Source organism: Sapajus apella, unplaced genomic scaffold (genome assembly GCF_009761245.1).
Source record: "Sapajus apella isolate SASKATOON/1434 unplaced genomic scaffold, GSC_monkey_1.0 scaffold7, whole genome shotgun sequence".
Taxonomy (NCBI): Eukaryota; Metazoa; Chordata; class Mammalia; order Primates; family Cebidae; genus Sapajus; species Sapajus apella.
In genome coordinates, this window is record NW_022436947.1 from 28,141,422 (window position 1) to 28,166,255 (window position 24,834).

The 24,834-nt window shown below is 33.5% G+C and overlaps 1 protein-coding gene and 1 pseudogene across 4 annotated transcripts in view; both read left to right on the forward strand.

Annotated features, from left to right (window-relative positions):
• The window catches only part of TMEM168 (transmembrane protein 168), a 26,790-nt gene extending 3,829 nt beyond the window's left edge, over positions 1 to 22,961 (forward strand). For 3 of the 4 annotated variants that reach the window (XM_032275670.1, XM_032275672.1, XM_032275671.1), the window contains exons 2-5: positions 1,342 to 2,596; positions 12,240 to 12,382; positions 14,486 to 14,760; positions 19,802 to 22,961. In XM_032275670.1, coding sequence (XP_032131561.1) covers positions 1,469 to 2,596; positions 12,240 to 12,382; positions 14,486 to 14,760; positions 19,802 to 20,349 — 2,094 coding nt within the window. In that variant the 5' untranslated portion in view covers positions 1,342 to 1,468 and the 3' untranslated portion in view covers positions 20,350 to 22,961. Of the gene's footprint in view, positions 1 to 1,341; positions 2,597 to 5,783; positions 5,885 to 12,239; positions 12,383 to 14,485; positions 14,761 to 19,801 lie in introns of those variants that run through there. The other variant, XM_032275673.1, reaches the window with a different exon arrangement.
• A 950-nt stretch (positions 22,962 to 23,911) lies between these two features.
• LOC116549960 lies at positions 23,912 to 24,250 on the forward strand (annotated as a pseudogene).
• Positions 24,251 to 24,834: the final 584 nt, after the last annotated feature.

A 24,834-nucleotide genomic window follows, 5' to 3' on the forward strand; every position in this document is an offset into this window, starting at 1 on the left:
TTGATTCCAGGTTCTCATTTTTCTCTTGAGCCTTTTAGTGTATAGCTGTTAAGAAAGTACAAGTAAACTAATCACAAACTACTTTTTTCTTTCTTTCTTTTTTTTTTTTTCTTTTTTGGAGGCAGAGTTCCACTCTATCCCCCAGGCTAGAGTGCAGTGGCAGGCGATTTCAGCTCACTGCGACCTCCGTCGCCCAGGTTCAAGTGATTCTTCTGCCTCAGCCTCCTGAGTAGCTGGAATTACAGGTGCCCACCACCATGCCCAGCTAATTTTTGTATTTTTAGTAGAGAAGGGATTTTGTCATGTTGGCCAGGCTGGTCTCAAACTCTGACCTCAAGTGATCCTCCCACCTCAGCCTCCTAAAATGCTGGGATTACAAATGTGAGCCACTGTGCCTGACCCTAGTTTGTTTTTAAATATCTGATTGGGCTCTCTTTAGAGTGTAACTGTGAACCATTGATCAGTTCTTTTGAAATAGTATACTAGGAAATTTTGAAGAATTATATAATAGATGGTTAAATCATTTTTTGACTACTATCATTTTTTAGGTGTGACTTGTGGAAGCTTTAAGATTGAAGTAATTTCCTGGGTCCTCTAACAATTATAGTAACATTTGCTTAAGTAGGATTGAAAAGTTCTTCATTTACTTTATAATGACTATTTGGGTGAGCATTTCAGCTTTTCATTTTTGACTAGGAATTGGTCAGGATTTGGTTTGCTATAGAGATAGTGTTTAGATTTGGAAAGCAAGTTTAGTAATCAAAGTAATTTAATAGAGGTAAAAGTACAGGGAGAATTATGGCTCAACTTTAGGGACTGAGTAACTTTACTATAGTTAAACTTTAATTCTAGTAAGTTTATTAAACAATGTAAAGACACTCTCTAACATTCTAGAACTGCCTTGTAAAAAGATGTGGGGATATTTGGCAGGTCGTAATGATTGCTGTTATTACTAATATATACAAGTGCTTTTCAAATTGGAGGTTATGATGAAGTCCTTCATTCACTTTAAGAACTAAGTAGCTTTTGGTTGTACCAAAACCTGCTACAGTCTAAGCTAAAGCGAACATTTCACCTTTCCTTGTTGAAAATCCGGGATTAGGTCAATTCTTCACCATCTCTGGAAGAACAATTCTATTCATGCAGTCATAGCATATGATGAGTAGAAAGCACAGCCATGTCTGTTTGGATAAATTGCCAAGTTTTAAGCCAGGAACAATTGTCCTTAAGTTATTGCAAATCAGGGTGTAAACTGGATTTTTTTACTTTTTATGTGCCTCTCTATATAAAATAATGAGTAAATTACATTAAATTAACTGATTTTTTTTTTCTTCTTTTTAGATCACTATAAACAAAATTTCCACCAGAGAAAATGTTGAAATAGGAGTTGTGGATACATTGGATATACTGGATGAAATACAGCGGTTAATTTTTGTAACGTGGGGGAAAAGCCCACATTGCTGGTTACATGTGTAAATCACTGCGTTATTGCTTTAGTCATTGTCTCTATTTAGCAATGACAAGACTGGAAGAAGTAAATAGAGAAGTGAACATGCATTCGTCAGTGCGGTATCTTGGCTATTTAGCCAGAATCAATTTATTGGTTGCCATATGCTTAGGCCTATACGTAAGATGGGAGAAAACAGCAAATTCCTTAATTTTAGTAATTTTTATTCTAGGTCTTTTTGTTCTTGGAATTGCCAGCATACTCTATTATTATTTTTCAATGGAAGCAGCAAGTTTAAGTCTCTCCAATCTTTGGTTTGGATTCTTGCTTGGCCTCTTATGTTTTCTTGATAATTCATCTTTTAAAAATGATGTAAAAGAAGAATCAACCAAATATTTGCTTCTCACGTCCATAGTATTAAGGATACTGTGCTCTCTGGTGGAGAGAATTTCTGGTTATGTCCGTCATCGACCCACTTTACTAACCACAGTTGAATTTCTGGAACTTGTTGGATTTGCTATTGCCAGCACAACTATGTTGGTGGAGAAGTCTCTGAGTGTCATTTTGCTTGTTATAGCTCTGGCTATGCTGATTATTGATTTGAGAATGAAATCTTTCTTAGCTATTCCCAACTTAGTTATTTTTGCAGTTTTGTTATTTTTTTCCTCATTAGAGACTCCCAAAAACCCCATTGCTTTTGCATGTTTTTTTATTTGCCTGATAACTGATCCTTTCCTTGACATTTATTTTAGTGGCCTTTCGGTAACTGAAAGATGGAAACCGTTTTTGTACCGTGGAAGAATTTGCAGAAGACTTTCGGTCGTTTTTGCTGGAATGATTGAGCTCACGTTTTTTATTCTTTCAGCATTTAAACTTAGAGACACTCATCTCTGGTATTTTGTAATACCTGGCTTTTCCATTTTTGGAATTTTCTGGATGATTTGTCATATTATTTTTCTTTTAACTCTTTGGGGATTCCATACCAAATTAAATGACTGCCATAAAGTATATTTTACCCACAGGACAGATAATAATAGCCTTGATAGAATCATGGCATCCAAAGGGATGCGCCATTTTTGCTTGATTTCAGAGCAGTTGGTGTTTTTTAGTCTTCTTGCAACAGCAATTTTGGGAGCAGTTTCCTGGCAGGTAAGCTTATTGTTTGTCCATCAACCCCAAAGATATGTAATAAAATGCTGGCTTCAAGAATTGAAATTAAAGTTGTAAGGTCAAGTTCCTGAAAAAGGATATTATTCATATTTGCTCTTATTTAATTTTGTCATTGGAATTGAAGCACTGAATGTGTTTCAAAAGGATAATTTATTTGATCTCTAACAAAGAAGTACTAAAATGTTATGAACACTCAGCATTGAGATGCCTCCTGCTTCCTGATTGTTCATTAGTGAAACACTCATCGATTAAAGATTCTTAGTATACTAGCATTTGGAAAGTATTTAAAGATTGTATTTTGATCCTTTCATTTTACCCATGAGGAAACCGAAAGCCAAAGAAGACACATCCAGAGTCACTAGTACTAGCAGGAGCAAGGTTACCTACCTAACTTTTGTCTTTTCCTGGACTCCTCACTGTAACATGTTTCTTTTATGTAGCCATTTCTCTGAAGATTTTATATAAAAGGTGATTAGATATATAACAACATATCAGGTTCTTAATTATAGATTAGAGGTTATCCTAAGAAAGAAAACCTGAGTTTCATCATACCTTTGCTGCCCAGAAATTTTTTAAAAAAGGTTCTTGTATACAAAGACATTTGTACAGATGGAGTTTGCATCTGCAGTATTAACAAACCCAGTCTTTGATTAATTGAGCATGTATTGATTATGCACTATATATATGCCAGGCACTATTCTGGGTGTGGAAGATCTCAGGATGTCTGTCAGAGGTGGCACAGTCTCCAAAGGGAGGAGGAAGAGGCTGGCATGTAAATTACTATCACAGTGAGACAAATACTATATTCTGTGTACATCACGCTGGGATATGGGGCAAAAAGGAGAGTCAGCTCTGCTTGGTGGAATTCTTTGTAACAGTTTGTTGCTCCTGAGAGATGAAAAGTGTGTTTTGAAGGGGGAGATGTGGAGACTTGCCTGGAAATGGTGCTTTCTAGTCAGCTGGGCTAGGGTAGGGATCCTATGTGGGAGTCAACCAAATGAGGAAAACATCTTGGGTGTTGCCCGAGGATATTGTCCTTACTTTGCTCTACTTGCTGGTGTTAGGGACTATCAGAATTATGGTGATATCAAAAACTCAAGCATGAGTTTTCCTCCCCTAACTTGCCTCTCTTCTTCCTGCTAGCTCCTTTCCCAGCCCTAAATACTTTTTCTTTTCCAAGTCAGCCTCATTCATGCTGATACCATTCCAGGCTATCAAATTCTGTTAACAAAATATTAATATTTTCTTGGTCTGCAAATTTTTTCTTATGCCAGTTGTCTTCAGATACAGTGTGTACCACTCTAGATACACGAAAACTTTCCAAGAGTCTATCAGCAGAGATAATTTTAAGAGAATCAGTTTCCAGATTCTCACCTTCTATTCTATTTTTTCCTAAAGTTGATCTACTTAAGAATCCCTCAATTTAGATGTGGGGTGATATTGTGGTTTTAATTTATGTCTCTAATGACTAATGATGTTGAACATCTTTCATGTGTGTATTACCCATTTACTTTGTTATTTAAACATTCACATTGTTTGCCCATTTTAAAGCTGAGTTATTTGTCTTGATTGAGTTTTAAGAGTTCTTTATATATTCTGGATACAAGCCCTTTGTCAGATAAATGATTTGGAAATGTTTACTCCCAGTCTGTGGCTTATGTTTTTATTTTCTGAATGATACTCTTTGAAGAGTTTAGAAGAGTATAAGGTTTTAATTTTACAGAGTCTGATTTATCTGCTTTTTCTTTTATGGGCTCTGCTTTTAGTGTCTTATCTAGGAAGTCTTAGCTCAGTACTGGGTCACAATTCTTTAGAAGCATTATTTTAACTTTTATATTTAGGTGTATGATCCATATTGAGTTATAGTATGAGATAAGGATCTATGGTTTTTGTTTTAGTTTTTTTTAATATATAGATGTCTCATTGTTCCCAGCACCATTTATTGAAAAGATTAACATTTCCCCTATTGAATTGCCTTGGCACCTTTGTTTAAAATCAATTAAATATAAATGTAAGGTTGTATTTTTGAGTTTTTTTGTTATATTGACCTATATGTCTATTGTTATGCTAGTACTGTGCCATCTGGTGAGAGGTTTTCTAATTTCCCTTGAAATTTCTTCGACTCATGGGTTATTTATAAGTTTGGTGTATAATATCCTAATATTTGGAAATTTCCCACATTTCTTTCCATTGATTTCCAATTCCATGTGGTTGGAGAACACTGTTTGTATTTAGTTTTTTAGGCCACTTATTTTGTGGCATGGCTTTTTATTTCATGTTCACTTGAAAATAAGGAGTCCTGTGTTGTTGGGTACAGTGTACTATAACTATCAGCTAGATTAAGTTGGTTGGTATTGTTGTTCATGTATCTGTAGCCTTGTTAGTTTTCTGTCTAGTTCTTTAATACTGAGAGAGATTAAAAGCTCTATTATAGCTCCTGAGTTGTCTACCTCCTTTTTCAATTCTGTCTTTTTTTTTTTTTTTGCTTCATGTATTTTGAAGCACTGTTCCTAGATGTAGATGCATCTTTAATTGTTATATCCTCTTACCATATTAACTTATTATTATGGTAAACACCATAGTTGAGTAGTTAAAACAGAGACTATATGGCCTGCAAAACAAAACATTAACTATCGCGTCCAGCCCCCCGTGTTTTTGAGAGTTGTTTCACTCTTGTCACCCAGGCTGGAGTACAATGGTGCCATTTCTGCTCACTGGAACCTCCGCTTTCTGGGTTCAAGCGATTGTCCTGCCTCAGCCTCCCAAGTAGCTGGGATTACAGGCGCCTGCCACCAGGCCTCACTAATTTTTGTATTTTTGGTAGAGACGGGGTTTTGCCACGTTGGCCAGGCTGGTCTCTAACTCCTGACCTCTGGTGATCTACCCGCCTCAGCCTCCCAAAGTGCTGGAATTACAGGTGTGAGCCACCACATCCGCCCCCCTCTCTGGCCCTTTTGAGAAAAAGTTTGCCAATCTTTTTTCTAGACCATTGCTTCTCAATTTTCAGTATGCATACTATTCAGGTAGGGATCTTGTTAAAATTCTGAAGATTGGAATTCAATAATTTGGGGGAAGAGCATGAGACTCTGTGTCTTTAAAAATCTTCAACATGATGCAAAAACTTCTGATCACCAGCGTACTCATTGAGTGGTGATGTATTATTTAGCTATTCAAGACCAGTGTGAATCTACCTGAGTTATGGCTGCATTTCTCAATTGGTTGTTATTTGGAAACTGCTGCCCATGGCATAGGCATTGTGCCTTAAAGGTAAATTTTTTCTACTTAATTTAACCAATCTTCTTTAGAAAGATTTCAAACTCTGCTTTGCCCAGAGTTCTGTAAGATGTTAGTGAGTGTACTCTGAGGAAAAAAAATGTTCAAAGTACAGAAAGAAAAGCATTTTCAAACTAACTTGCCCGTGAAATCCTTGCTCTATCCCTCATTACTTATATTACTCACCTCTCCACGCCCATACCTTTTAATCTCTATGTGAAACATAATTTGGGAAGTATCTGCTCAATTTATGTATGTTCCAAACCTTTCGAATAATGAAAGAACCAGAAAGTTTTGCAGAAAGGCACATACTTAAGAGCTATGTTAGGCGATGACTATTTTGGGATAATAATATCATTGTTTAATGAAAATAAATTCTGAGGGCTATCTCAGATTCTTTAAATTGAATTTTAATTGATTTTTAAAATTGAACTATTTTTACTTATTTCCTGAATGGTATTGATACCATTTTTCACATAATCTAAAACTATTTGTCATGTTTCTGTGAGAGTAATACTAAAGTAGTAATTTTTCTCAGTCCCATTAAAATATCCTTCAATCTGTTTTCACTAGAAAAACTGTGCCACTGATTAGATGAGGGCAGACCTAATGTGCAAGGAAAAAAATGAATTAAAGAAGGCTTTGAGTAGATCAGTTTGTGAGCTATGACAGAATCTATGAAAGTAAACACAGACTGAAATCAAGAAGGCTAGCCAGGAGCAAGAGATAAGGACTTGTACTAAGGTAACAGGGAAAAGGGCTATGATAAGGATAAGACAGAGCATTATCAAATGAAAAACTAATAGATTTTGTTGAGAAGTAAAATATAAAGAGAATTTGATATTGGTTGATAAAATGTAAAGTAGAAGGTTGTGGTAGATAGTCAAAATGTTAAAAAGATGTTGAGAACCTGAAGAGAGCAGATAAGAATGTAGCATGACAGAAAACATGACGGATTTCACTGAGTTAATGACTCAGTGGAATGAGTTAATGACTAGTGGACATTTGGGATTTATTATATGCCTTATAGGCTTATTTATCTTTTAAAATATATTTTTAGGGACTCAAATGCATTTTCATTTTACTATTAGATAAGTAAAAACATGCAAGATTAACATGCCTTATGGAGCACAATTGTAACTTAGATCATAATCCCAAAAAATTGGTTTAGCCATTGTTCCTTAAGGTTTTGCATATGAAAACTTTAGGGTTTTGTTAGTTTTACTTAGCTTAATATAAAAAAAAAAAGTTTAAGGAAAAATTTACATATAGTAACATTCACCTCTTTTAGTGTGTAATTCTGTGATTTTGACAAACACATAAAATTGTCTGACAACCACTACCACAATCAATGTGTAGAGCAGTTCCATCACCCCTAAAATTCTCCTCTGCTTCTTTGTAGTCAGTTCTTCTCCCAACCCCAGATATTTGCAACCTGATTTGTTTTCCATTCCTAGAAATTTTCCTTTTCCAGAATGTCATATTCATAAAACTGTATAATATTGTAGCCTTTTGAGCCTGACTTTTGTTTTTGAGACAGGGTCTTGCTTTGCAGTCCAGGCTAGAGTACAATGGCATAATCATGGCTCACTTCAGCCTCGACTGCCTAGGTTTAAGCAATCCTCCTGTCTTGGCCTTCCAAAGTTCTGGGATTATAGGTGTTAGTAAGTTAGTTACTTTTATTGTGAGCAGTATCCCATTGTACGCATGTTCCAGTTTATCCCTTATTCAATTGAGAGACACTGAAATTATTTGCAGTTTTTTGGTAATTATGAGTAAAGCTGCTATTTGTGTTAACATAAGCTTTTATTTTATTTAGTGCGATGTGAGATTGCTGGGTCATGTGGAAAGCATTTGTTTTAACTTTATATTGCCATATATATGTATTTCTAGAAAATCTACAGAATAAGCTCATGATACTAATTATTTATATATTCTAGAAATCAAGACTTAAAAGGTTAATTAACTTATTCGTGTACATATAGTAAGTGGCTGAGCTGGGATTAAATCAAAGTCTAACTCCAAAGCTTGGGTCCTTTCCACTATGCTCTACTTCTACATAAACAAGTCATTTGATTTTAAAATTATGCAGTAGCCTTCATAATCTTCTTAAGTTTCCTGAACCAAGTAAAGTTTTGAAAGTTGCCTATGTTTCTTAAAGCCAGACTTCTCACAGTCTTTCCATTTATATATTTCCACATTTATGTATGCTGTTTCTTAGCTGGGCTTTACTTTCCTTAGACTTCTATGTATGTTTTCCAAATCTGGTTTGCATAAGGTGACTCATACAAAAATAATTCTAAACAAACAAGGTTTATATGTTTCTTGTGTAAACGTTACATTTTTTAAATGGCGTTGCATAAAGAAATTTCTTTCCTGTTACCTGAAAAATTTTAGGATATGAAATGTTGAATACTTAGACTATGACTTGAAAGCCCAGCTAAATGGAGATCTAATAACTAGTAACAACTTTTATTCAAAGGACATTACTTACAGATTGTTTATTGATCTTCTTTTGTGCTTAGTTTATATCTACTCTGAAATATGAACCATATCTTAAAATTTGATAGTGAGCTTAGAATAATTTGGAGAAGCAAAGGAGAAAAAGTACTTATAGGTTATGGCTCTAGATTGAAGCTATAGAATAAAGGTTTGCAGACCAATAAAATTGAAGCTCTCTGAAAGAGGCAGGTGGATAAAACATCCTAAATTTATTTTGGTTTCTCCTGGACATACTTGCCATCTGTTCAGTTAAGATTATGAATTTTTGTATTGCCTAAATACTCACTTGTGTGTGATTTTAATAGAATATTTAATACTGTTTTCCTAAGCTTGCTTTTTCAAAATAACCTAATAGAAGTACTTAATGATTTTTTTTTCCTGATAAATTAGCTTTTTAAAAATGTATAACAGGGCCAGGCACGATGGCTCACGTTTGTAAGTCAACTGTTTGGGAGGCCAACACGGTAGGATTGCTTGAACCCAGGAATTTGAGACCAGCCTCGGAAACATAGGGAGACCTCGTTTCTACAAAAATAAAATTGGCAGGGCATGGTGGTGCATGCACCTGTGGACCCAGCTACTTGGGAGGCTAAAGTCGAGGCTGCAGTGAATTGTGATTATGCCACTGCAATCCAGCCTGTATGACAGAGTAAGACCCTGTCAATCAGCATAAAATTCTCAATTTCTAAGATTTTTTAATATAAGAAGCTAGTAGTAACAGATCATCTGTTATTTATGAATTGTGATCAGTAAACCCCTGAATATCTGCTTATTTAGTTCTACTGTATCAAATATCATCATCAGTGTTGCATAATCAACATTAGGGCATTGAATAACATCAATATCAATTAACATTTTAATTAGAATTAATTATTAGGCTTTTCATTTGAGTCATCTTCAAATTGGCAATTAAACTTTATCATTTGCTTAGTCTACTGCTCAAACTGTTTAATACTTTTTTCTAACAGTAAAAGCATACTGAAGATTGAGAAGCAGTGGGCTAGAAAAAAATATGTAAATATATAAAATGTAATAGCCTGGAAATCAATAATCAGAGAATTGGGACTGATTCCATTTATAAGAACAGAAACATAAAATGCCTAGAAATAAGTTTTAAACTTATAAAACTTTTATTTTAAAATTACTATAAACCTCACTGAAGGCTATAAAAGAAGACTCGAATAAATGGAAAAACACACCATACTCCTGGGATGAAAAGACTCATTGCTGAGCCTTGCAGGCATTTGTGTATGTAGAGGAAACTGTTTTCAAAGCTGAGCTGCACTTTTGTTCCCCTCAAGGGTAGCAAAAATCAGAGCTAAGCCCGGGGCCTCCAGAAGTAAGATCTCTGGTAAATTAACTCTTATGCTTACATACTGAAAGAAGAGTGTAGAGCCATGTGTGTTATAGTTCTCTCATGAACTTGCTTTCTGCCCTTGTGCCCTGTTGGTGGTTCAACCTGGGATTAAGTGGTCAAACCTGGATTTAGATATGTAGACTCGTAATGTCTGCCATTCCCTGGAAGAAACAGATTGTCTCTAGGAGAAGGTATCATGATCTTAGGCCTAAATAATAATATAATTTTTATATTCACTGTTCGGCTCATAAATTTAACCAGGTACACACACACACACACACACACACCCCAAGAGCAAGAAGCAGCAAAACCAACAGACAACAGAAAAAAATCTTCAGGTATTGATTAGAACTATCAAACACAGAAAACCATCAAGCTAAGTTGCAAAAATAAAAGCAGAGATCAAGACATAATGATAGTACACTGGAAACTTTAAAAAGTGACAAAGCAAATCAGGAAATAACAAATTATTTCAATGTTGCAAACATAACATTAGACAAAGCTGAAGTGAACATTAGTGAACTGGAAGATACAGTTCAGAAGAAGCTGTACAAGAAGAAGCATGAAAAAGGAAAAGTATGGAAAATACTGAACAGAAAGAAAAGGTAAGACTCAAATAGGATATGGTAAGAAGATCTCATCTTTGTTTGATTAGACTCCCAAAAATGGAAGAAACGAAGACCAAAGGACATGTGAAAGGATAAAATATAGATCAACAGATCAGAAGACAGAGATCGAGAAAAGATCCATTAATACGACAAAGGAGGCACTGTAATGTGGAGTGGTTGATATTTTCAGTAATTGCTGCTTGGGCAATTGTTTCTGTAGAAGAAAAAATTGGGTCATTATCATAAACAGAATCAATTACATTTGGATTATAGATTTAAATGTGAAAGGCAAAACAAGACTTTAGAGGATAATGTTACAATCTCTTCTTAGTAGTTGGATAGAGGGATATTTATTTAACAAGGCATAAAGTGACATATAATTAAGAACTCATGTTAAGCAAAAAGCAGCATTAAAGTAGTCACAGAATCACCAACCAACAAAAGACTTTCATTTAAACTATGTTCAGAACCAAACAAAGCTAAATCGATGAAGAAAAGGTCAGCCCCATAGAAAAGTGGGCAAAATATTTACACTTCATTAAAGATGATACCCACATGATGAAAGATACTTAACCCCATTAATAATCAGAGAACTTGATATTTATTCTAGTCCTTTTGGTATAATGGCAAACTGTAAGCAATTTACCATAATAGGATCAACTAATTACAGTTTTATATGTATTATAGGAATGCCATTTGGTCTTTACAAGTGATTTAGAGTTATGTTAACAAGCTTCGATTAAAATGTTCACAGATTATATCTCCCATTTGTTAAAAAAAAAATAGACATGAATATGTATTTGTGAAAAATATATTGCATGAAGCCTGGGAATATTTCAGAGTAGCTGTGCACATAGATGATGGTATTTGGAATGATTTTAATCACGTATCTTTTTTACTTATTTGTATTTTCCAGTGTTTCTAAATTGAGCATGTACTGTGTTACTCATATAATTAATAAAATAGGTGTCCAAAATATGACAGTATATCCTTTTTATTGCAGGAATATATTTTCTGTTATTAAATTTTTATCAGATGAGCCACCCCTTAGTTTTAAAAGCATATGTTTGTGCACCTACACATATAGTATGTGCAGTAGCAATACAGAAAGAATGTGATAGTTTAATATTCCAAAGATAAGTTGAAGACTAAGTGCCATCCTTCCATTTTCTTTTCACTTAAATGAGTCTTAATTTTTTCTGCATTTTCATTGCAATTAATACCTTATTGCCTCCTCCTCTTGTTTCTTCTGCCTCTCTACTTTCCATTCTGCTTTTATAATGCTTACATGTCCTTAATATTTTCTTCTGTTAAAATTCTGAATTTACACATCTGGAGAGTTCAGTGCTTTATAAGGTAAATTACATTATGTAAACGGAATTTGTTTTTATAGGTTTAGGGTCTTTAATTTCCTTAAGAATTTCATAATTTCATGGGGAAAAAAATGAACCCTTTCTAAAGTACCCTTTTTGATAAAGTAAATGAATGTGTCATTTGAAAAATGACATCAGCATGTGAGTTTTAACAAGATATTGTTTTCTGGCATTTTTCTGTCACATCAAAGAATGGTTTTGGTTTGGGTTTTTTTTTTTTTTTTTTTTTTTTCTAGTTTGGATAGGATGTTGTATGACAAATCTTTTAAAAAAATGATGTGCTTTTGCTACAACTTCCAAGAAACTGAGAGATAAATTTAGTATTTATTGCACTAGTTAGCTCATTCATGTATACCTGTCTGCTTTAAGTGAAAATTGTTTTAGATTATTAATTGTTCCTTTTATCCTTTTTGAAAGTATAGGTTAAAAAATGTGAATCAATGTGCACGTATGTAAATACATACTCATATGTACACATACTGTGTAAACATGTTTTGGATTTCTTTTAGCCAACAAATGGAATCTTCTTGAGCATGTTTCTAATTGTTCTGCCATTGGAATCCATGGCTCATGGGCTCTTCCATGAATTGGGTAACTGCTTAGGAGGAACATCTGTTGGATATGCCATTGTGATTCCCACCAACTTCTGCAGGTATAGTAATCTAGTATAGTTAGTATTAACTATTCAGTTCATAACATTTTCTTAATATTTATATGAATACAGTATAGCTCTTTTTCAAAACTATATTTTCAAAATATAACTTTTTCATTTCTTCCAAAATTTTAACAAACTTTATTCCAAGTGATATCTTTCAGTTCAATTGAAATATTTTGATGAATACAGTAAGCTTATATTTTGGCTAGATACCAGAATGTATTCATGAATATCTTTTCTAAGGAGAGGTCTTGCCCTACAGGGAATATTTTGTTTAAGAAAGTGTCCTATGAAACAACATAGTGAAATATAATAGAATGTGCACTAGGCTTGATAGGCTGGAGGTCTAGTTCTGTGTTACCTTTGGCAAATTGTAACTACTCTGAACTTTAGTGTCTGTCTTATCTAAAATGCAAATAGTGATACCTATTCTGCTCATCTGACAGGAATGGTATGAAGAACTAAAAAAAAAAAAAAAAAAAGAATATAAAAACACTATGCACACTGAAAATGCCATGCAAATACTAGGAATTCAGAGGATTGACAGTGAAGTTTAATAAATGTTTATTTAATTGCAGTTTTATTCCAAAATAATTTTTACCCACAAAGGTGGTGACATTTGTATAAATCTGAACATGTTGCTACATTTTGATTTTTATTTTATAGCTAAATACCTTTACAATAATTATTTACCATAAATGAATTCTGATGACAGTTTTCATCACACTTTCCTAGGGAGAGGGGAGAATTTTTTCTAATTTCAAGTATTTAACATAAAATCCCCAAATAGACTATTTGTAGGAAAGATTTTCTTTCATGTTAAAGACTTTAAAAGTTGAAGATTCAAGAACTGAAGGAAACAGATTTGGAAATGTCCCATCAAGTAAGAAATGATAACCCTGTAGAAAGAATATGTGGAAATAGTAATATGCACAGTTATATATTTATTCTATTGTAATTTTTTTAATGTATTGCTTATTCTCTTTTGTGACTCTAATGAAAAAAAGCTAGTAGAATAGTATTGATGATACATGAAGCAAAATCTAAGGTTTTCAAAATTCCTGATAGAAATCCCTTTTCTGGATAGGAATGATTTTTTCTTTCTCAATATTAATGGTATTTTGCTAGTTAAAAGACTTGCTTTATCATCTTTACTAGAGCACCATTTTATATTTGTTCAAGAGCAAATCTAAGTGAACTAGTTTTCAGTAGTATAAGGCAATGGACCTAAATTTTAGTAACTTTTTAAATGCCTATTAATAGATAATTTCTTCTGCCATTTGTGTACCGTAAGTTAGTAAAATTTGAACACAATTTTTTAAAGACTATTTTTCAATACAGAAATAAAATAACTAGGCCGGGCATGGTGACTCACACCTGTAATCCCAACACTTTGGGATGCCGAGGTGGGAGGATTATGAGATCAGGAGTTTGAGACCAGCCTGGCCAATATGGTGAAACCCCATCTCTACTTAAAAAATGCAAAAAGTAGCCGGGCATGGTGCCATGCACCACAGTCCCAGGTACTTGGGAGGCTGAGGCAGGAGCATCTCTTGAACCCAGGAGGCGGAGGTTGCAGTGAGCTGAGATCACACCACTGCACTTCAGCCTGGCGACAGAGCAAGATACTGCCTCAAAAAAAAAAAAAAAGAAAAGAAATAATTAAAATATTGCTTTTATATTTTGTGTGTTATAATATTCTTAAAGAATAGTTTTTTTAATAGTCCCCACCCAGATGTTCTTGAAATGGTATAATTCTGCTTTTAAAAAGCCATGTCCAATATCTATCAGGTAAGAAAATAGAAATAAGGAACAAAGAGTAATACTATCTACATTTGGAGATGTTATCCCAAATTTTAATTTGGTTGTTGTTTTAATGATAGTAAATATAATATTTAGAAACCAGGTTTTGATTTCCTAAGCTTAATTCTTAGTACTATGGGAATATTAGAAAGGACTATTTAAAAAAAAAAATTCCTGTCACTTAGCAGCAAATATTATGATTCTTAGATAATTAGTTATAAATGACAGATGAGAATGTAATATAGAGTGAATAAATACTTTTAAACACCAAAATAATTGTTTTTTCTCCTACTTCAGTCCTGATGGTCAGCCAACACTGCTTCCCCCAGAACATGTACAGGAGTTAAATTTGAGGTCTACTGGCATGCTGAATGCTATCCAAAGATTTTTTGCATATCATATGATTGAGACCTATGGATGTGACTATTCCACAAGTGGACTGTCATTTGATACTCTGCATTCTAAGCTGAAAGCTTTCCTCGAACTTCGGACTGTGGATGGACCCAGACATGATACGTATATTTTGTATTACAGTGGGCACACCCATGGTACAGGAGAGTGGGCTCTAGCAGGTAAATTCACCTTTGGTAGTTTCACTATTGTAAAGATACACATGTATTTGTAGAAATCTGTATTTCATACATAGTCATTAAATTTCAGGATTCTCAGTTTTCCACTTCAGTTCACCAAACTATACATATGACTCTTAATTTGTTTTTCTTTGCTCTAGCATACCTGTTTAGCCTAATTTAGTAATCTCTAATGATAAGATTGAGAATTATGTCTTGTAGTGATTAGAAGGAAAAAAATGCTTTGAGACTTATAATCAGTTCCATTAAAATATTTTCAGATTTGCTAAATATATTTTTCAGAAGCTGATAAACTTCTTTGACTAGTTTTTTGTTTGCTTGTTTGTTTTGTGATGGAGTCTTGCTCTGTTGCCCAGGCTGGAGTGCAGTGGTGTGATCTTGGCTCACTGCAACCTCTGCCACCTGGTTTCAAGTAATTCTACTGTCTCAGCCTCCTGAGTAGCTGGGACTACAGGTGTGTGCCACCACACCTGACTAATTTTTTGTATTTTTAGTAGATACAGGGTTTCACTATGTTAGCCAGTATGGGCTCTATCTCCTGACCTCTTATCCACCCATTTCAGCCTTCCAGAGTGCTGACATTACAGGCATGAGCCACTGTGCCCGGCCTTGACTAGTATTTTTAAGTTTCTAAATGTTATAGATGCAGATTTCAGTAGTCCTTCACATCTGTAGTTTTATTTATGTTAGAAAGCTCACCAGAATTTTAAATACTAGATCATGTGGTAATTAATAGGTCAAGTAAATGTATTTGCTTAGGACCTATAACAGAGCCTGGTACATAGTAGAGGATCCTTAAGTAGTTGATAAATAGATGAAATCACTAAATAAATCATTTAAAAAGAAAGGTAATTTTCTTATTTTAGATTAGACATAGTTATTTTAGATTTAATTACATGTTTTTCTGTAAAAGAGTATAGATGTTTTAAACTAAGAATACATAAATAATAAAATAGTCATAAAGTAGAAACATTCAGGATGAAGAAAAAGATAAATAGAAGTAGTATAGAAGGACAGAGGGAGAGTTGCCAATATCAGTATAAGAACTCCAGAAAGAAACAAAAGGATAAAGTAGAGATGATTTTAAACCAGCGTAATCTCACTAATTTTGTGCCAGATTTGTAACTGGTTCTATCAGAAAGAATTTTTTTTTTAAATTTTTCTTTTTTGCCAATAAATATTGAATAACTCAGTGGTTTTCTAGTAGTAAGACAAGATAATATTTATTGAGCACATTTTAAGCATCAGCTTATCTTATTGTACTTAGTACCTTACACACTTTGTTAATCTTCATGTGAAATCCTTTGAGATGGATACCATCACTTCTGTTATCTTCAAATGGAAATTGGAAGTTGTTATGTAACTTATCTATGGTCATACCACTATGTGATAGACCATGATTAAGGACCAGATCTGCCAGACTCCTGAAGTGTATTTTTTCCCCCGCTGTACCATGTTGCCTCCAAGGGTGAACGCCATGATGATAAAGAAATGGCATGTTCTGATTAAGTGGATATTTTTGTTAGCATGGATCACCCATTTCAAAAAATTAGAATGTACAAGACTAAATGTATTGAACACTAAAGCTACTTGAATATAGTTTTAAAAATCTTTTACTTGACCTGTAACTTTTTTTTTTTTTTGCACATCCCCCCATGACCTATAACTTTTTAATTACAATGTAGAAAGCATCTTTTTAACCTTTATGGCTACTTCAGTTTCAGGTAAAGTATAACATTCTGTGTATTCCAACTCAGAATACAAGAGAAAGCTCTAGTCAATTAAAACAGTCTTTACAGAAGTAGAATATTAGATCTAAAAGCAGGGATTGATTACTGAAAACTTACTAAAATGCTTATGATAATAAACTCTACCCAGATTAAATGATGTAAACAGGGCTAATTTTTGGTGGCCATGCATATATCCCTAGTTAAAGTATTGTAAGAGAGTAGTTTTAGAAGTAAGCTTTCTGTGTGTGTTTACATTAAGGATTTATTACTTAATAGAAACACTTTTCAAAAAGTTTGCACTTTTCTTAAGTGATTTAAAATTCATTATTTCTTAAAGATAGCCGTGGAAATCAATCTAGATGTTCATTTTACTAATACTTATCAGCTTTTTCTCAAAGTAAAAAACACTAAGATAAACATATATATAATCAGTGTTCCTAAATTTTCATTCATTGTTTAGTAATAGTTTTTGAAGACTTTAGGAATTCTAAAATAGAGTTATATTTTAGGTAAATGTTTAGCAGTTACATTCTGGAATGATATCTTTATAATTTTTTGCAGTATGTTACCAGTAAATTGACCATTATAGAATTCCTCTATTAGCTAAGGTTTGTTCTTCTGTAACTTTGAGAACTTATTATAAGAAGTTTAAAAAAGAGAGGGAAAAAAAAAAAAAAAAAAGAGAGAAAATGTACTGATCTCCCTTCCCTGACAAAGGTAGATTTTATCCCATAATTCAGCAACTGCATACTATCATGCATGGCCTGAGGCATCTGGCAATACTTGTGGGTAGTCAGGTTGAACCAGGCCCAGAAGCATTCTTTTTAGTTAGTTCATGCCCTGGCCTGCTTTCGACATAGCCCTCAAGGACCGATTCTACCTCACAAATAGTATTGAATATCTCTGCTCTGAGGAAAATGCTTTAATCTATTCCAAATTAAGTGACAAAGAATTTTAAGTTCTACTAATTTATTAATAGGGTATTTTGTTTTGTTTTTGTTTTTGTTTTTGTTTTAGCAGCCTTTGAAATAGGAAACATCACAACTGGATTTTACTTGGGTTAGCAAGTTAATAGCAGGCCCAGTATTAATATCACTGTGGAAAGGAGAATCTTTATTTGCCCTTTATCCCATAACTTTACTCACAGTACTTAGAATATGTAATCTTTTATTTATGGAGTTTCACGATACGGAACTTAATATTTTTGCCTCTTTGCTTGAGAGTAGAAAACAATTATGGTAATTGCAAGAGAGACAGAAATAAATGGAGAAAATGTAGGTAATTTATAAAGCAGTTTATTACAAATAAACAAAGCCTTTAAAAAGCAGTCTCCATTACTTGTAATGCATCAGATGGCTGTTATTTTAGATAAATGTAAGTACTTTGAATCTGGGCCAAAAGCCAAATGTAGCATAGAACCTATTCATAGAGGGAAAGCAGAGCAAAACAAGAGAAATCATTTAGAAAGCTTTAATGCTGCTTGAAGTATCTTGTTGATAGCTAAAGAGCATTTATATAAGAGAATGAGGGTAGAATATGTTAAAGAATGTTTATTGAAATAGTTGTGGATAGCATGTTGGGCAATGATGTTTTGTGGCAGATGGAATTTATATAATAGTTCTTGTAATCTGTGTCATCTTCTAATCTCCAGAGAAATTTAATAGAGCTGGAAATGATGGAGAGTTAACATTTGGCCATTTTTGAAAAAGTGTCTTTTGGGGAGGTATCAGTGGAATAACACATTGGTATTATGTAGAGACCATGTACTGAAATAGCATATCTGAGATAATGTGTGCGAGTGTTAGATTGATTCATAAAACAAATTTATTTTCAGGTTCTTAAGCTACAGTGGGCTACTTAATAAAATATTAATCAATTACACATACAGAATATGATAGAATCCCAACGCTAAAGGATTCTCTGTCTGGTGATACCCACTTTTAATGGTGAAACCAAGAGGACAGTTGATTTGGGGGAAATATGTATTCTGGAGTTAGGTTGTTTGGTTTTGTACTGGTACATTGTAAAAGTAACTTATGCTTAATGTAGAAATTTCAGAAGAGTACTTTAAAAACCACCTGGAAGTGAAACATCCGGCAGTAGCTGCTGTAGTAATTTTTATAGATTAATTGTCATGCTTTTTCTAATATAGACATTTTCTGATCAGTACATTTTCTTTATAAATATTATAAGATTTACTCTTAAGATTTTAGGCTGTAGTTTATTTCCATTTCCCAAGTGGGAAGGAGGTCTTTTTATGTAATTTCTTGTTCCTAGTCTGTTCTTCCCTTAGGATAGATTCCTAGAATAGGAATGATTACATCAGTGTCCATTGAGGCAGGGCCAGATGAGATGAGGGTGGCAGTTGCCTCAGGCACGGAACATAAGGGAATGCCAAAAACCTCACTAATCAAAATGGACATTTTAATGTAGTATACAAAAAAATCCGCAATGATCTAGATGAAAAACCTGTAGTCAGAAGTTTATTTAGAACTTTCTGGGTATATTTTTTTAATCCCTTGTTCTTCAGCTATAAAACTGATTTAAATGTAAATCTATTCTTTAACTCATTTTTGTACAGGTAGGAATAGGGTTTATTTTCATTTAGCAGGTACTTGCATATGAGGAAGAAAAGGAAACAATGGTATAGAATGGGGGCCAAACTTTTTCTGTAAAGGGCCGGATATTTTTCGCTTTGTGGGTTTAGATCCCTGTTGCAGCAATTTGGCTCTGCCACTTTAGAGCAATAGCAGCCATAAAGAGTGTAAATGAATGAATGTAGTTGTGTTCCAGTAAACTTTTACAAAAATTATATCAAATTTAAATTGCATACAATTTTTGCTGTCACAAAATATTCTGATTTTCTTTCAACCATGTAAAAATATAAAATCAATTTTTAGCTTTTAGACCAAACAGAAAGAAGTGGTGGGCTAGATCAGGCCCATGAGTTGTAGTTGCTGCCCCTGCTACATAGAATGTTAGCTTTCTTGTATAGTTGTTTTCACTAAATACAACTATGTAAAACTGTTTTCTTAATTTATAATAGCATATTCCTTTTTATGTGAGTAATAAGGATTTTTTTAACCTCAAGTTGAAAATCTGTTGTAAAACTATCTTTTCCAAAGATACTTTGAAAGTGTCATAAAATTCTTTATTTTTTTGCTTATTTAATTCTAAGAATTTAAGGAAAATACATGTAAGACAAGAGTATTTTCTGAGAGAAAGTGATTAAGAGGGTTTTCTTAATGAGGCTACAGAGATTATTGCTCCATTGAATTTTCTTTTGTTCACAGGTGGAGATATACTACGCCTTGACACACTTTTAGAATGGTGGAGAGAAAAGAATGGTTCCTTCTGTTCCCGGCTTATTATCGTATTAGACAGCGAAAACTCAACCCCTTGGGTGAAAGAAGTGAGGAAAATTAATGACCAGTATATTGCAGTACAAGGAGCAGAGTTGATAAAAACAGTAGATATTGAAGAAGCTGACCCACCACAGCTAGGTGACTTTACAAAAGACTGGGTAGAATATAACTGCAATTCCAGTAATAATATCTGCTGGACTGAAAAGGGACGCACAGTGAAGGCAGTATATGGTGTGTCAAAACGGTGGAGTGACTACACCCTGCATTTGCCAACGGGAAGCGACGTGGCCAAGCACTGGATGTTACACTTTCCTCGTATTACATATCCCCTAGTGCACTTGGCAAATTGGTTATGCGGTCTGAACCTTTTTTGGATCTGCAAAACTTGTTTTAGGTGCTTGAAAAGGTTAAAAATGAGTTGGTTTCTTCCTACTGTGCTGGACACAGGACAAGGCTTCAAACTTGTCAAATCTTAATTTGGACCCCAAAGTGGGATATTATTAAGCACTCATACTACCAATTATCACTAACTTGCCATTTTTTGTATGCTGTATTTTTTATTTGTGGAAAATACTTTGCTACTTCTGTAGCTGCTCTCACTTTGTCTTTTCTTAAGTAATTACGGTATATGTAAGGTGTTGGGAAAAAACATTTTGTACTAAAAGTATATAGGGAGTCAAATGCTGACTGTAAATGTGTAAGAGATGTTAAAAATCATACTGCACTTTCAGGAATGTTTGCATATGGTCCTGATTAGAAAGAAAACAGTTGTTGTCTATGCTCTACAGTGGCCAATGATGAATTACTAATGCCTTATTTTCTAGGCATATGATAGTTTAGAGAATGTAGACCAGATAAATTTGTTTACTATTTTAAGAAAACTACCAGTTTACTTACAGAAGATTCTTTTTTCCAAACAGTAGGTTTCATCCAAGACTATTTGAAGAACTACAAACTCTTTCTCTTAGAAAAGAAAGAGGGCTGCCCAAAATAAATGCAAAATTTGCTTATACTTCATCACATTCAGATGTCTTGGTTGTGACCTTTTACCAGTGTAGCAGAGAACCCTAATTACATTTTAGATTAAATCATTCTTTATGTGGGTATTGTTAAAAGGCTTGAGCCTACAAGTTGCTCTTTCTTGAATTGGTTGAGGGCACTGAAAACACTGGTAATATTAAGAGTCTTTCTCAGGGTAACTTAATGTTTTCTTAATGAACAATGTTTCCAGCTACAAATTCCTTCCAATAAGTTGTCTTCCTTTGTGAAAAGGTACTCTCATAGAAGAAATTTAGCAATTTCTCATTGACTGACTCAGTCTGTTTTAAGTATTCAGAAAAGATTTTGATCCCTATTGAGCTAATGCTCCGCCATGAAAATATTTTTCTGATCCATGTTAGTGATAACATTTTTTTTCTACTGAAGGTCAAAGGATAGGAAACATGTCATTTCTTTTCTTGTATATGTGTAATGTATTATGTAAAAAAGTATTCATATTGGCAATTTTAGTTAAGCATAATAGTGTGGTTGTAATTTTTAAAACTTAATTCAGTGTTCTGTCTGATTAAAGCAGGCACTGATCAGGATATCTCCTAAGAGGTAATTCACTTCATATTTCCTTCCAGTAATTATTACATTCTAAATTTTCATCTATGAGAAATAACAAGAGGGGAATAGAATTAAATTGGGGAATAATCTAATCTTCATTGTTTAAATGGTTTGACTTCTCACCATTGAAGCCATTTTTTCTAGCCTCAGAAAGAGGAAATAATGCTACCACCATTTTCTACCTGGTGACTTGAAAATTGAAGTTTTAGGTTAGGAAGAAGTTACTTAGAGTCAGGGAACTTGTTTACCACTATCTATGCAGTATTGTTATAGTCTATTTCTATGGTTTGAATATGATTTTCCTAATGCTCTGAATAAAATTTTGTTAAAAATTAATTTTTCATTTAATGTGCAAATATTGAATATTCTAGTATATTGAAAGTGGTAGTCATTAAAAATGCCCATGTTTTAGATTTCATGTTTGAAAGGTTCCAATATAGGTTAAGGATTTATATTAGCATTGTCCAAATAAAATAGTATAGTGTTTCATTATTGTTCTCTTCAGCAGTAGTGTAGTAGAAAAGCCAAATGTTAAAATTATGACCTTTTTAGCTTCAAAAAAAGTTAATGTTAAGTAAAATCTCTTTTTAAATTTTTTAGCAATTTGTGAGCAAGTTAGCTTTAACTAAAGCATTATTTCTTCACTGTAACGAAGCCAGAAATAAAAGTATGTTCTGCATTCTTTATAAGGTAGTATTAAGGTGGTACTAAAAATTATAAAAACAGCTGACAGTTTGACAGCCGCAAACCTAACTTTTTGATATATATTTTCTGTGAAAGTAAAACCAAAAAAGGTCTTTGGGCCAAGAATGTGACTTGAACAAATTTATTAACCAGAATTTATAGAATATCCACTTTGGTGAATTCTCCTACCCAAACAAACAAAAAACTATAAATGACCCTTTGGGATGATATCACAAAGCTGATATTTAAAAAACAATAAGGATGTAAAAAAGAAATACTGTAAGAAGGATAAAGTGATTGGTTACTTTCACCTAAAGATTAAAAAATAGGTCTGACAATGATTCTAATTTGTTTATGGCTGTCATATTTAAGAAAGAGTTGCTTGGAATGAAAGGAGTTATTTTAGGGCAAAACTTTACCATCCTACTAAAAAGAGGTAACATGGAAATATTTTCAACATTATTTTATTTAATGTTTGTTTCCTTGTGTGATACCTTGCTAAAACCACAAAAGTACTAACCTCTAAAACATCTTTTAAATAGTGTACACACTGTTGCAAAATAAATAAGGAGCCAAGCTCTTTCTCTCCCCATGACTTTTCAGTTATGCTGTCATTTTAAAAAACATTTTTTAGTTTGCTCTGATCTAAACTCTTCCTCCCTAGGAAAATTGGGGTTATATTTCCATAGAATTCTATCTTGCTCTTAATAAATTCAAATTTTATGGAAAAGATGCATTTCAGAAGATTATTCTTGTGACCAGTTATGCTTTAAAAAAATTAAATTCTTAAAATGCACTTATATTTAATGTATTATTGGGTAGATTTTTGTTTTGAGTACAATCTTCATTAGAATCCATTTGTAACTGGATGTGTTATAATTTGGGGCTTAAACATATTTACTCTTTTGGGTGCTGCTTTTTTATATGTATTCAGATTGAGAGCTTAGTCTATTTTAAAGTAATATTCTACATTACTTTCCCACAAGTGATGATAGTTAATATAATGTATGCCAGAAGAAAATGATTTAATTTTAAGAATACGGTTAGATATATTTGACGGTAAATGCTCAAAGGAGTTAGATCTGTCAGTACTTTTGAATGTCTCCTGTATTGGAAACTATTAAGACTGTCACCTCTTTTTAGGCAGAGGCTTACACGTGTTGGTATTTCTGGCACACAATTAGCGAGAAGAGTGCCTTGTCCATAATGAGAAGCATTTAATAAATATTTTGGACTGAGTGAATAAATTTAGAATTCTAAGGAGAAATTGGAATAACTTGATTGTAAATTACTACAGTTTCTTTACAGTTCTACTTAAATTGATACTATTTCAAGATCTTTATTAAGCAAGTAATTTAGTAAAAACTTACAGAATCCGTAAAAGCAAAAAAAATCTGAAATTTGTAGTTAAGAGTAATAAGTGTTAAGGTTGGGGAAGGAAAAACTGTTTCAGAACTGGTTTCAATGAAAACATAGCTGATGTTGCCAAAAAATGGCTTTTTGTGGGTTGAGTCCATTTCCATCATGACTCCAATATCATTAAGATTGAATCATTCATTTCCTCACTATTAAATCTAGACAGATTAGAGATTTATCACAAATAGAAATTATTAAAAGTCTGACGAACAAAGAAGGAATTTAGCTGTGCATATCAGTGACAACTAAATTGTAAGGTCAGTAAAATAGGCCTGTAAACAAGCAGGTTAAGGATAAGCTAGGGGGTCTCTCCTTGCCGCGGTGGGAGCAGAGTACCGAGTCTGAGGCTGAGGGAGTCATGGCAGGACAGGTGTTCAGAAAGTTTCTCCCACTCTTTGACCGAGTATTGGTTGAAAGGAGTGCTGCTGAAACTGTAACCAAAGGAGGCATTATGCTTCCAGAAAAATCTCAAGGAAAAGCATTGCAAGCAACAGTAGTCGCTGTTGGATCGGGTTCTAAAGGAAAGGGTGAAGAGATTCAACCAGTTAGTGTGAAAGTTGGAGATAAAGTTCTTCTCCCAGAATATGGAGGCACCAAAGTAGTTCTAGATGACAAGGATTATTTCCTATTTAGAGATGGTGACATTCTTGGAAAGTACGTAGACTGAAATAAGTCACTATTGAAATGGCATCAATGTGAAGCTGCCCATTCCACTCAAGTTCTGAAATCTTTCATCATGTAAATAATTTCCATATCTCTCTTTTATAATAAACTGATGATAACTGGAAAAAAAAAAAGGATAAGCTAGGGAAACTACAGATATCTCCTTTTTTATACTATCTTACCTGTTCACTAATTATAACACATATTAACAATATAAAACAATGAAGTTTAAGCAGTAATTGTTTTTACCAACCATTCTGTTGATAATTTACACTTATGTTTATTAGGAAATGTTATTACTTAGACCAAAGTTGATTTAAAATTGGAAACTCTGGGCTACCCATAAGGTTTTTTTATTTTGAAATATTCAATACCTAAAAGCCATTTTGATTTAAAAAAATGAAGATGACCAGTCATCTTGTATGATGACCTCATAACATTTTATAAGTTTGAACTTAAAATAGAAGTAGACAGTTTTAGTAATCTTTTGTTTTTGTTTGGTCTAGCCTAAAAGACATTGATTTATCTTAAAGATTTTTAGCAATGTGCCAGGGATAAGTGAGAAATATGGCTTATCTTCCTAGACAAGC